This window comes from Mustela erminea, chromosome 14 (assembly GCF_009829155.1).
Source record: "Mustela erminea isolate mMusErm1 chromosome 14, mMusErm1.Pri, whole genome shotgun sequence".
Taxonomy (NCBI): Eukaryota; Metazoa; Chordata; class Mammalia; order Carnivora; family Mustelidae; genus Mustela; species Mustela erminea.
The window spans coordinates 42340616-42353868 of NC_045627.1; the positions used below are offsets into that span (position 1 = coordinate 42340616).

Below are 13253 nucleotides of genomic sequence, written 5' to 3' on the forward strand. Positions count from 1 at the left end.
GCCCATCACTCTTCTTAGTCCAGAAACTTGCCTTCATCTGAAAGAGCTAAACTATCTGACCGCAATTCAGAGACTTTGCCCCCACCACCACCCCCATCCCCCCCCAAAATTCCCCAAAGACATGGGTGCTACAGAAACACAAAGAACACTCGTCGTTTTAGAACACAAATACATAAATTTTTAATCTGCGAAAAATACAAAATGAAACCATGTACAAGTTATGTACAAACCCTTTTTACAAGACAAGAGAGTTATCACTGGTTGTTACAGATGACAGAGTTGGGTAGATCATTTCAGAGCACCAGCATTTATTCTCTCCTCCAATTCCTGTTCATAGTAATTAATCATAATCATAATCATAATCATAATGCCGACAAGCAAAAGTTTGAAAGACAGATGAATAAGCCACGCTCTTTTTCCTTAATGAACATGTAGGCTGACCTCTGTAGAAGTGTACTTCTTTTTTTTTTCCTTTGTCCCCTGAAGAAACATTGAGTGCAGGTTTTGGGTGTTAAGTGGGGAAAGGTTTCTTTTTCAGCATCTGGGGGATGGGATGTGGGCCAGAAGTTTTAGGCAGGATGCGACTATGCCACCTGGGAATGGAACGTTTTTAATTAGAAGTTCCAGGCCGGGGTTTGGTTTATGTCTGAAATGTTGCAGTTCTGGTCAAATGTGTCTCCGGCTGTACTTAGCGGAAGGAAGGGAAAGGGAGCAGGCTGCTCTGGGGCAGCAGGGCTTTGCTTTAGTGTGGATGTGGGGCTCTGTCAACCTTGTTGGCAGGGATCCCTTACCTGCTGGCTGCCTCTCACATTGACCCTGAATCCCGTGTGAGGAAAGCTCTGGTTTGCTCTGGCAGATGTGCATCCAGGCCGTGCGTACATTCCCATCTAAGATTCTGAACAGTCAGCCCGGCCATGCTTCCTAAGGCAGGCACAGTGGAGAGCTTTGGGGTCACTTTTGTCCCTGTTCTGCTGAAGAGCAAGGAAGAGGAGAAGAAACACAGATATCCTCGAGGGGATAAACAGACCAAAGGAAACCTTTTTAAACTTAAAATCTGCTAGAAATTCAGGTTGGTTTTCACCACACCAAAAAGCCTCACTCCTCCTGCTGCTTGCCCAGAAAAGTCACCAAAGCAAAGTGATTGTCACATTTGTTCTAAGAATGCCAAAATCAAAGCTTCCAGTGTGTGCATTGCTCAAAAGGGGATGCAGAATAGTGGGGTGACATGAACAGCGAGGGGAAAGAGGTGACCCACCTCAAGATCCCTCTCCTTTGAGTCCTTCTCCGGGAAAAGTGTCAGTGACCTAGAGGATCTGCCCACATTGTGTTTCCCATGGTGTCCAAAGTAACACATAGTGGCCGACTGATACCCCAGCCTGAGACAGGCCTCATGACGAGCTCTGGGGTTAAAGATGAATAAGCAAAGTCCTTACCCTTATCACGTGAGTCCTTGCACTTCTGAGTCATCCCTCTCCAGTACCACTCATCTCCAGCTTCATGTATAACCCACCCTTTCTTGGTTTCCCTTTTCTTGCTTCTCTAGTTCTGGAGTACCGTGGATCTCCCATCCCAAGAGTATCTACTTATTTTATTCCTTTTTGCCCCTATAAATATGGCTGTAAGCCCCTGAGTCTTCTGCCAGATGGCCTTTCAGACCTATGCTTTCTCCTTTGGAAGATTCAGCCATGCTCCCCACTTCACAAGGACCTCTGTGAATCTGACCTCCAAATCCAGAGCCTGCTGGAAGCCTCTCCCCAGCTCCACCTGCCCACTTTGTCTGCAAGGTGTTCCTTGATGGAAAGCTCTCAGCTTCTTCTACTCTGAATGAATCCAATATGACATTGTTCAGCTTCCCATATTCTCTGGCTCCCTTTCCTGTCTTCTTTTCTTTCCTATTCCTCCACGTGGTTCTTCTCTTGGGGTCCAAAGTCAGTGTTTCTTTCACAAAGAATTTTTCCAGAACCAGTCACTGCCCCGACACCCAATCTGCCGACCAGCCCCCCCCCCCCAACTAACTCCAACTAAACTTCTACAATGAGTATGATCTATAACACTCATCTGAGGAAGGTAGGTTCTTCATATACTGTTTTTGACTTGGAATGTGCACCATTGAGAACTCCATGCAGCTGAGAAAAACATTTAGCTTTGCACATGCACTCCTGATGACTTCCAGGAGGAGCTGACATCTCAAAACTTTCAACCTAAAAAATGCACAGGCATTGGTGTTCATCACTCTGTTTAAAACTTTTGGTGGCTTTCCATGGCTTTCTAATTCAAGTCTCAATCTCTTGGCTTGGCCCTTCAGACTATCTATTTCCTGAGGTCTCATCTTAGGTTTCTTCAGCTCCCCTCTAGGATCATGTCACCAGAGACAAAATGCCCTATGTATTGAAATCCCGTTCCCACCAATGAGCCATGAACCATTAAGTCACCTCTTCCTGGAAAACCTTCATTCTCTACATTTCTCCAGCCATCTATTTCCCTTTGAAATACCTCCAAAACCCATCAAGCACTATATCACTCTGCATTCTACTCAAACTATATGATTCAATACAATATCTCCTTCCTTTCCACCCAGAGCACTAACTCTTGCCACCACATACCTGCACCTGGCTGATGGTGCTTGAAATTGCTGTTTATATCATTTTGTTTTTGCTCTTTCTTCCTAGCTTCTAGATGCATTTCCTGGCTTGGCCTATCTTTAGATACTTAAGTCTTGGGCCCTTTTTCAAAAAATGAAGCAAAATAGGAAGGTCTGGTATAGATAGTCTAACTCAGCATTCCTCCCCCGGTCTAACCACATGAGGCTGTGATACAATGCAGACTCTAACTGGTGTTCGGCAAACGGGTTGCGGCTTCAGGACACAGAGGCTCCTTTCCCTCTGTACATGTTCCAGACGAGCTTGCCAGAGCAATGGCAAATTAGGCTCTGTAGTTCTTTGGGAAATAAAATTAAGGATAAAAGTATAGGCTGAACTGTCTTATTTTATGGCAATTTAAAAAATATGAACAACTGGTATTACATGGGCAACAACCAACTAGAGCAGACTTCACCTAAAAAACCAATATGGCCACACTCATATAAGCTGGCTGGAAATCATTTCTAATTACTCTTCTCTCATTAATAAATCCAAAGGGCCATATCACCACTTTATATGATCATGGGATTTAAGTGCCAAATCATCTCTGCTGGATAGAAAACTAAATGTGCTTTGGGAACGTGGGGTGAGTAGGGGAGGGGGAGAAAGGGAATTTACCAGATGAGTTATAAGTGAAATCTCAGTTCCCTTTGATTTTTAAAGAGAATGAGTCAAGCCCTAAATAGTGAAGTTCCTTTGAAGGACCACAGTGATATTACTACCATTCCAAAAGCCACAAAGAGGAACAGAATAGTGAATAGACAGACTATAGGGACAGAAGAGAAAATGGACAGATTCTACCATAGAATGCCATGTCCAAGTTGAATGGATCTGTTTGGTCTCCTGTGAGTAGGCTGATGATCAAATCAATTGATTTGATATTCTTTTTCCTCTCTCTTCCTACCTTTCTTCCTCATTTTGCTTTTTCCTTCCTTTCTTTCTTTACTGAGGTTCTCTTTGAAAATGAAGAATGGTAGATCAAAATTTGACTGATGAATGGAAGAAAAGAAATCAAATGAACAGGACAGGAAATGAAGTGAGAAGATGGGTTGCTTCCTAAACCCCAGATTCACCTGTGGAAATAAAAATGAGGAAAAATCATAGGAATCTAGGGGTCATGAGACTCTAACTAGAATTGAAAAGTGGAGATACGGGTTAGAGATGAAGGGATTGACTGGAACTACTCTTGGAGCCAAGAAAAGGGAAGGCAGAGCTGAGATGGGAAAGAAAATCATAGGAACAAACAGAAAAGTCTGACCTGATGTGACCCAGGAGAACCTGAATTTTGAAACTGCATTTTGAACCTAAGGAGACTCCAAAGTGTGAAGCAGAGGCATGAACTTAGCTTCCACATGTCCAGAGCAAAAACTGTACATCAGGAGTACTGCTTGGGTGCTGTAACAAGAGGCCCATCAGCACAGGACAAGATTGTTTCCAAGGTCTATTCTAAGGCTCCCACTACTATCCTAACTCACATCCTGCCAGATCTGAAAGGCACCTTAGGGCCATTTAGGTGAATCACTCTCATTTACAAATGAGGTCCCTGGGACTCTGACGGTTTCATGAATATTCTCCAAGCTCATAGCTAGTTATTTGTAGATGTAGCTCTTGAACACTCATATTCAACCCAAGTAAGGAAGTCCTACTCTTGCCTTTCAACATGAAAATAATCCCCAATTTTCTTATGCTTCCTCTTATGCTTTTATGTTTATGCTTTCTTAGGCTTTATCTCTTTCCCAACTTGAACCAAAGAGTTTTAATCCCCTGTTGTTTTAAGTCTTTAATTAAATTCTGTACAAAATACATCATAAGATGCCCCAACCTTTGAAAGGAAAGAGCTCTGGTGTTCCCCAACATGCCTTAGTCACAATCACTTATCTTTGAAGTCTTTTATATTAGTTCAAGGTGACATTTTGAAATGTAAAATTGCTTAAATGAAAGTAAAAGTTTTCTTAAGAAAGATGATGATGATGGTGATGATGTCTTTGTAAACAGGTGATTTCCACTTCTTAAATAGCCTCTTGGTGGATCTTTGATTCCCAAAGCACCCAAGAGACTTTAGTTTGGGTAAGGACTTTTGTGGAACCCTGAACTGGGATGGAAGATCATAGTCTTATAAGACAGATGGTACCAATGATGACCGTCATTGGTCTTAATTTAGTCAGAAAAATGGGAATGGTTCTGTCACGGTGGGGTTGAAAGATGACCTCTTCCTGGCCAGAAGGGTCAACACATTGAAACTAATCAGGAAGACCTAATATTGGGTTGGGTCCTTCAGTGGTCTTATAATCTTGTTTCTGTTCTTGTGTCACTTTGAACCTACCAGGCACCAGTTTTTGCCAAAGGAGCCACCAACCATTTTTGCATACTTCCTCAAGAAAACAAAAAAGCTCATTTTTATTTTCTGTATCAGAACGAATTCTTACTGAATTTATCAAAAGCAAAACAACATGAGCTTGCTACTTTACCATAGAAGAAAACAGTTTCCTGCCAGTTAGGTTTTGGGGCAGCCCTTTGCTATAGGAAGCCATTTTAGCCATTTTGGTCAAAAGGAAAAAAAAAAGTTTTCTTTCAGCAATACTTGAATGGAAAGAAAAGGAAAGGGGAAGAAAGAGAAAAGCAAAGCAAAGGAGTTTAAATCCAAATCTCTAGCCAATCAGTTCTTGGAGTTTTCACTTGTGTTTTCAGAGTGACTTGGTGTGGAGAGATGGGTTCGAGAAGCACAGGACACTGTTTCTTTAAGAGAAGGTCCTTTAGGTGGCCACCACTGCCTGCCAGAGGACACCAAACAGTTATGACAAATTCAGAGATGGTTATCAGGAGACAGTGTGAAGAAGAGCCCACCAGGGTTCATGAAGGAAAGAAGAGCGTGGGTTGGTGTGAACATACCAAGGTGACCCCAATGCAAAATCATTATGTAGAAGAAGGCCTAGCTTTCAGGAAAGTTGTGAAATCCAAACAAGGGATTCACCCCCACAAACCTGTTTTACTTCTGTGGGAAACCAGGAAATGTTCATAAGCCCAGATATAGACTGCTGACGTCATTTTAGTCATTTTAGTAGACTAGTGATTGGTTATAAGTAGTTTTTTAACAATCCAATTGGACGTACATTATATTCACGATACTTTTATAGAACTACTTCTACAAAATGTGACAATAGGGTAAACACAGTCTGACAAGTCACTTCAGGACAGCGCCTACAGGGCAGAAGCACGACTACATGGGCTCTGCAGGGAGTAGACAGGGGGAGAAGCTCATTTTGCCTATACTGGCCATTGGAGTACTTAGTGGACATATGTTTTCATGGTGATTTCATTGCTTGGCTCTGATCTGAGTTGCACTAATATCCTAAGTACCACAGGGTCATGGCCTAAAGAATTAATGGAGGAGATACCATGGGACTTTGGGGGGATATTTTGGTAAGTTTGGTTTCTTCAAGTGTCCACAGTTTACATTTTTAAGAAAAGAAAAATCACTATCACATCCATGCTTCTCCATAGACCCTGATGACTGTATAAAAGATTGATCATTTTGAAGTTGAAAGATTTGCTAAATCGTTTGGCACGTAACAGTTGCCGGGACGACTAGACACCAAGCATGCAAGCCACGGCAGAGCTCTGAGACTTGGTAATTGTGTCTGATGGCTAGAAAAATCTTTGAGCACAGTTGGAAGTGGCTGAGACATTTGATTTCATTGCCGGTCATTTTCAAAGGCCTTTTCTAACAGTCGGGATTGAGTGCATTCATTGCTTTCCTTTTGTCGTTATTATGTTTTACACCGTTGCAGCAAGTTTGTGTGTTTTGTCCCAACAACTAAAGGAAAGCCTGAAAAAATAAAATGAAATCTGGGCAAAAGTAGTCTCCTTGATCGTGAAAATGTTTCTGGCTTTTAAACAAAAACTCATCAAAAAGAACGAACGTGTTATCATATCCTGTTGTGAAGTAAAACTATCCACTGGTGTTTACACACTTTCAGGCTAAAAGCTCTGAGACTTGGAGCGTGGGGAAAAAGTCCACCAAACCCTTCCAGAATTGAAATTCCTGTACTTGCGAGGGTGGTTTGGACATAGGAAATGGGAAGCATAACAGCATGGAGGAGTCCCCACCATTCACACAACAAACGGAGCAGTATCTGGTGTGTATCTAGTCCTCAAGGTCAATGTCCCAGGCGTGCTCACAACCCTCCTGGCATCGTTCATGGCCGGATCAACCTCATCTGGTAATTGTAGAAAAGCTGCAAGAAGGTCTTTCCTTCAAATATACAAACAAAGGGATGAGCAATACAGAATGAAAACTAAGGCTACAAAAATATGACTTTCAACTGAGAAAATAAATAAGTTTCCATTTATTAAGAGCTGGTGTCAGTGCAGCTAAGATACAACACCCATCCAGGAAATTCACCTGCCCCCTTTTTTGTCTTCTTTTATGAATTTACTAAAATACATGTTTACATCATTGGACAATTTGAAAATTGTTTTAGTAATCCATTGGCCTTCGTTACAATTAATTGTGGTGGTGACCATCATTCTCCTCAAAGGAAAAGAGAGAAAGAAGAGAAAGATGTATTAAGGAGTCTGGCCACTTACTCATGTTGATTTTGCATTGTTTAGATACAGGGAAGATATTTGACAATGAAAAAAAGAAAAGAAAAAATATATTTCTTTCTAATAAATAAAAATAATTTAAAATGCTAGAGGCTATACATGACTATTTTAGTATGTTCATTTATAAATGAAATCATTTTCTTTTCCAAAATACATGGAAGCAATATTCAAGGCAGACAAAGAGAAAGATCTGTCTACTTTATTTTTCTTGCATTTCTCGCTTATCCTAACGTCTCCACCAGTGATTCAGCATGTAAGAGGAAGAAAAGTCACGTCACCATTTATGAAGTTTGTCAGGCTTTAAAAAAATAGTTCTGGTCTCCTGGGAGTCAACATTCATCTTCAACTTCTCTGATTGGTGGAATCAAGCTGCTTGTGGATTTATATTGGTTGATCTGGTTAGCCATGTGGGTACTCATGGGCTTGATTTGAATGTTTCTGGGATAGGCATTATCCGGTTCATCTGTAAACCATTTCTTTTCTGCTAAAGAGCAAAACGGATAGAGAACAAGAAGGAGAAATGAGAAGCTTAATTAGTCCTAGGGTAAAGCCTTTGGAAAGTTCATTGAAAAAAAATGCAAAACTGTAATCGATAGAAGCTGACAGTGAGTAGTTGCTAAGAGATAGTGCAGTGTAGGGAGAAACCCAGAACATGGGACACCTCTGCTGCCTGTGGCAAGTGATGACCAATGCACCCTTGGGATGTAGGGGCACCATGGGTGGACCTCTGAGCATGAGGAGGGGTTGGAAGAGGAGCTCCAGCAATGTTCTCCGGGATTCTTTTAGTGGTCTGGAAAGCTTTGGTGGCAAGGAGATGCTGAATACATCAAATATTGGGCATGAACATTGTGCCTGAGGAAAAATTTGTGTGTTCACTGATTTGAGGGGAACATAGAGGACATTGTCCCTGACCGAGAGCCAGTGATCTAGCATCTTAGGCAGGATCTCAGCCTGTACCTGACTTTGTTACAGACATACTTCAAGTTACAGCTCAATACACCATTCTTCTTATTTTATTCTTTTTCTTTCTGTCTCTCTCTCTCTCTCTTTTTTTTTTACCCTCCAGTTTTGAGGGTCTTAAAGTAAGCCCACAGATTGTGCTGGGCAATGAGACTAAACATCAGAATAGCAACCAAAGTTTGAAGAGGATTTTGAGATGGCTTTTATTTCATGAAAGAAAACTCTATGTTGGTATAAAGTTGGGGAAGGAATTCCTAGTGGCAGTATCTTAACCGACTATAATAACCCAAGCTGTTGACAAGGGAGCTTGACCAAGTCTTGGCATTTCATTTCCACTCTAAATACAGAGATGGCTGAGAGAATGCTGAGTCAGAGCGATTGGAGGACTGGGCGGCGTGGGGGGTGGTTTGTGCCAGTGGGGGGGGGGGGGTGCGCTGTGGGGGGTGGGGTGGGCAAGAAAATGGCCTAGCATCCTCTCGGCATTTCGGTGCTGTTTTACACAACTCGGCCTCACCCCTGCCTTTTTTTTTTTTTTTTTTTTTTTTTTTTTGGTAGGATTGAAACTTTCTGGATAACTGACCCTGTGTTCAGACATGAAGACACTGGGCAAATAGGACATTCTAATTTGGGACTCCTGTTTGTGACTTAGGAAAAGAAAAGAAAAAGGGGAAAAGCTTTCAGGCACACCCACGGCTCTAGAGACAATGGCCTCATTGCTGCCTATCAGAACCAGTCACAACAGCCTGGTCAGGGGGCCGGGACTGATCTGTTAACCAAAATCGCTCAGCTGGCTGGATAGAAGAGTGCGTGGAGGTACACGCGCATGTGTGTTTTTACGTCTGTACGTCTGTCTGTCTGATAGCCTAATGATCTATAAATTCAACACCTGCCGTCAGCTCACAGCCGCTCTGCTGCTTTCTGCTGGATGCGTCCTCTCTCCCGCTGTGTCAAGTCTGAGCCCTCCGTGTAAACACTGTCGCGGGAGCTGGGGTGTGCCTCCGGGAGAGCCTGCTCACTACCCTTTGTTCCACAGCTCAGTTAACCCTCAGGAAACTACCTTCTCTCCCATCATTCTCTGCTCCCCTTTCTCCTGCTCTGGCCCTCTCACCTATTATAATTAAGTTCACTTTGATTTGAACAGATTGGACGATAGGAATTCATAATGCTACATCCTCACAGTGAAACTAACTGATTAAGTGCTTTAAATTATTCCCCCTGACAGAATGATAAAGTTACAATCTGTTCTGAGATGATCTACAGCTTGCCAGACTCCTACAGCTTCTTTCTACATTCATTTATCTTTTTGTCAAGCAGAGTTTTTTTTTTTTTCCTAAGCTTCAATTCCATAGATCTTTTAAAGTCATCAGCACATCTGAATTATTAATGAGGCTTTAGAGGCAAGGTTCCTGATGGACTGGTTAAAAAAGGTTGTATAGAAATCCAGGACTGTGTACACATCAAAATAATTTCAGCTCCATTTAAAAAACCATTTAGTTCAAGTGTGACATAGATGAACCATTATGCATTTGTGGAAACCAATTTTTTGTGATCTACGATTAAACTAACCTTTCAGAGAGGAGTAGAGTGTGATGGTTATCATGTTTTAAAAGCATTGCCAGGCCGCTGAAACAATTTCAAACTCCGACTTTTTCCAATGGTTTATGTGTAAAGATGGTTTTCAGAAAAGCAGAACCGGGAGTCTGTGCTGTTTGCCTGAGCTGCCCTTGGTTTTGGCTGTGCCACTGCGGGGACTGATTGTGCAAAGGGATTTAGTGCGAGGCTGGACATGCCAGGTTGGAAAGGAAACTGAACTCTGCTGATGGAAACGAGTAGGTCTTTTGGGTGAAAGACCTAAGACAGCTGCAATTTGCTGAAATTTTTACAACTGCTGCAGAGAATAATTGTTCAGAATTTAGTCTTTACAGTTCAATTCAAAGTTGGCATTTTGACCTTTTGCAGCAGAGAGAGAATATCAATTTCTTTCTGCTGTCAGTAAGAAAGAGAGCATTATTTCCCCGTTTAAGCTTCATTCTCTCTTTCCTTCTACACTTCTTGCCATAGGAGAAAATCTATGCAGAGTAGCCCCTGTGTTTTGGCCACTCAGCTTCCACACGAGAAGGAGTTATGTTCCGGCACATCCTGGTAATGAGTCGAGGTTTTCATCATGCCTGAGAAACGGGCTTTTTAATTTGGGTGCCTTATGAGATATAAATATGTATGTTGTTGGAGACTTGTTTGGATAGGATGTTGAGGAAATTGAAATATACCAATGCTCTGAGCATCCTAGTAAAATATCCAGGGGCAGAGGTATTTTATGAAGAGATTCTTCCCAAAGGGCATCAGAGGAACACACACTTTAATGATCGTTACTCATCTGCTTCAACAGAGAGTGCTTCAAGTAGGACTGTGACACTTGGGTTTATTGAATCTTGCCTTCCAAAAAGAGACTGTGCCCGAGGAAGGCTACAACATTGGCCAGGAGGAAGAATTCTCAGGGAAGGGATTCAAGTAGGTACTGAATATGTACTCTTGGTCCAGGATAAATCCAAATCCCTGAGTTTATCTTCTCTCCCTGCCTCATCCCACAGGCCAGAAAGATTTCTGGGAGCTTCATTTTTGTCCCTGAGATGGGAAGGGCGACAGATCTGGCTGTGAGGGCCTCCTCCCTCCACAGAAAAACAGCCCCATTTGTTAACAAGCCTCTTTTGAGGCTGCTGAGCCTGACATCATCACGGCAAGGGTCGTGTGTGACCTGCCCAGATCAGCGATGGGAGGCGTGGCAGTCTCTGAAAATGAGCTAGTCACACGAGATACAACCCAGACACTGACTGCAGAGAGATGATTCTAGAAGAACTGGCACTGTGGTCGGGAGACGGCATCTAGGGAGACCAGCTGGCCCATGAGATACTCACCAAGGATTGGCAGGGAGGCATGAGCTAGGGAGATGTCCTGGAGCGGGAAGGTAAGATCAAAGGGATCTGGGGTCTCACACGGGAGTTGCTTGGCTCCAAGCAAGTCACTGTGTAACTGAGCTCAGTTACAGCTTCTCTTCTATAAAAAGGACCTGTGATCAGATCTTCCTAACGCTGTTGTCTAGATAAAAGGGGCTAGTGCTGGTGCACCACTTAGCACAGGTCCAGATGCCTGGTAAGTAAGTGTGTGCTCTTGAGCGTCTGTTAGTAATGGCAGCCGCCATGACGGCAGAGGGGCAGAGTTCATAGGCCAGTTTTCAATGCCATTCTGCCGCTTTGTGGCTGGATGACTTTGAACAAATCTGTCCTACAGATTCCTTTGAACAGAGAGGTGAACTGCGTGTACATCTGAGCTTGTGTGAGGATCGAGTGAGTTACTGCCTGTAAACTGCTTAGCAGAGTCTGGCACTGAGTGAGCACTAAGGTGTTAGCTTGTCCTGTGAGGTTAGCAGTAACGTGAGTATTCTCAGTACTAAAGGGCTCCCGTGACGATGAGTGGTCCTTTTCCGTGTGGCCGCAAATGAGCTGGGGGAAGAGATCTAAAGGTCATAAACTGGAGGGTTGGCCTGCAGAACGGGGCTTTTGGCAGTAGAGACGACAGAGGAAGATTTGCTTGGGTTATCTTCGTTTGGAAGGAAATGAGAGGAAGGAGTGACCCAGTGTTCTTTCTGGTGAGTCTAGGGTTGCTACCCTGCCATAGGACCTGCATCCTTAAAACACTGGTTTTGTACTCAACAGGTGCCCTGCCCCACCTACAAGCCATCTGTGTCTCCCATTGCTACTTCCATCATGGAGATAGAAGGGTCCACGGTAAGAGCTACGATTTCCTCAAGCCACGAAGAGCCTGGAGGAGTGGGCTGTGGGAGGTAAGAGCCCCAGACCTGGGCTGCCCTGACTGCTTGGGTACCCGCAAGCAGAAAAACAGGCTGGGCTGTGAATACTGAGCCTCTTTGCTGGCTCCGTGGGTTGTCAGTTCTGTGGGATTTCGCTTTTTCACATAACTGCTCCCCAGAGAAGAATGCATGAAAGGAGAGACGATAATACAGCAGAGGTATTTGGAATAATTGGTCCTCTTCCTGCTGTACCACAAGCTGAGGTTTAGAAAGGGCTTAAAAGGAAAAGGTTCCATGTGGATAGAGACAACAGCTGAACACGGTAAGCCCTAACCAGGAGCTGAAGCCTTCAAAGACAATGCTGGACGGGTTCACAGCTCACTTTGCCAGGAGGAAGGCTGGCATGTGCCCTCTGCCCCTCACACCCCAAGGCCCTCAGGGGATCCCACCCATGCCTACTGCCCTCTTCCCTCTTTGTGGGCAAAGTATGGCTATTTCATAGAAATGAAAACCATCCCTACCATAATTCTATTTGCCTCTTTTAACTAAAGTCTAACGCTGCCATTCGCTGGGCAGAGCAGACTGCCTGCTCTGGCCTTTTTCTGGGGCCTTTGTGCAGCTGACACCCCATAGACAGACTCTTCACTCTTCCCTTTCCGGTGGCAGGGGACCATTCCCTCTCCCCTCCCTATGCAATAGATGTGCGATCTGGTGGGAGACAGACAAGCAGTTTAGTGACAGGTGCCCACAGCTTATTCTGCATCACCCTTTTATGACAAAGCAGGGATGGGCTGAAGAAGCTGAGTGAGACACTGATTTTTACCCTGTCTTGACTTCCATGGGCCCTGAAGTTTCTATACGCTCCTCTTTATCCTTCAGGAGCCTGTTGCTATAGGAACCTGACAGGTTGATTTAATTGTCTCTATTGGGATGCAGACACCTTTAGGCTTTCCCCATGCTGAAGAAGAGCCAGGCAAAGGTTTTACTGGTCATCTGAGATCTTGACAATGCTGGCAGGAGGCAAAGGCAGTACCTCTGTCTCACTGTATTTATAAAGCTATTCTCCCTTTCAGCTATGAGCCCAGCTCCAGAAAGTGCCAATAGCACAGAACATCAGGAAGCACCCAGGGGGCATTCATATATATATATATATATATTTTTTTTTTTTTAAATAAGTCTAGGGAGTAAAGATAACTGATAACTTGATGAAAGGCCTGAAAATATTTAAGACTAATTTATTTTAA

At 43.4% G+C, this 13253-nt stretch overlaps 1 protein-coding gene across 32 annotated transcripts in view; it reads right to left on the reverse strand.

Annotated features, from left to right (window-relative positions):
• Positions 1-5692: 5692 nt before the first annotated feature.
• The window catches only part of KCNMA1 (potassium calcium-activated channel subfamily M alpha 1), a 724697-nt gene continuing 717136 nt past the window's right edge, over positions 5693-13253 (reverse strand). For 6 of the 32 annotated variants that reach the window (XM_032312863.1, XM_032312877.1, XM_032312868.1 and 3 more), the window contains one exon: positions 5693-7728. In XM_032312863.1, the coding sequence (XP_032168754.1) occupies positions 7574-7728 (155 nt within the window). In that variant the 3' untranslated portion in view covers positions 5693-7573. The remainder of the gene's footprint in view (positions 7729-13253) is intronic. The other 26 variants (XM_032312892.1, XM_032312885.1, XM_032312888.1 and 23 more) reach the window with 7 other exon arrangements.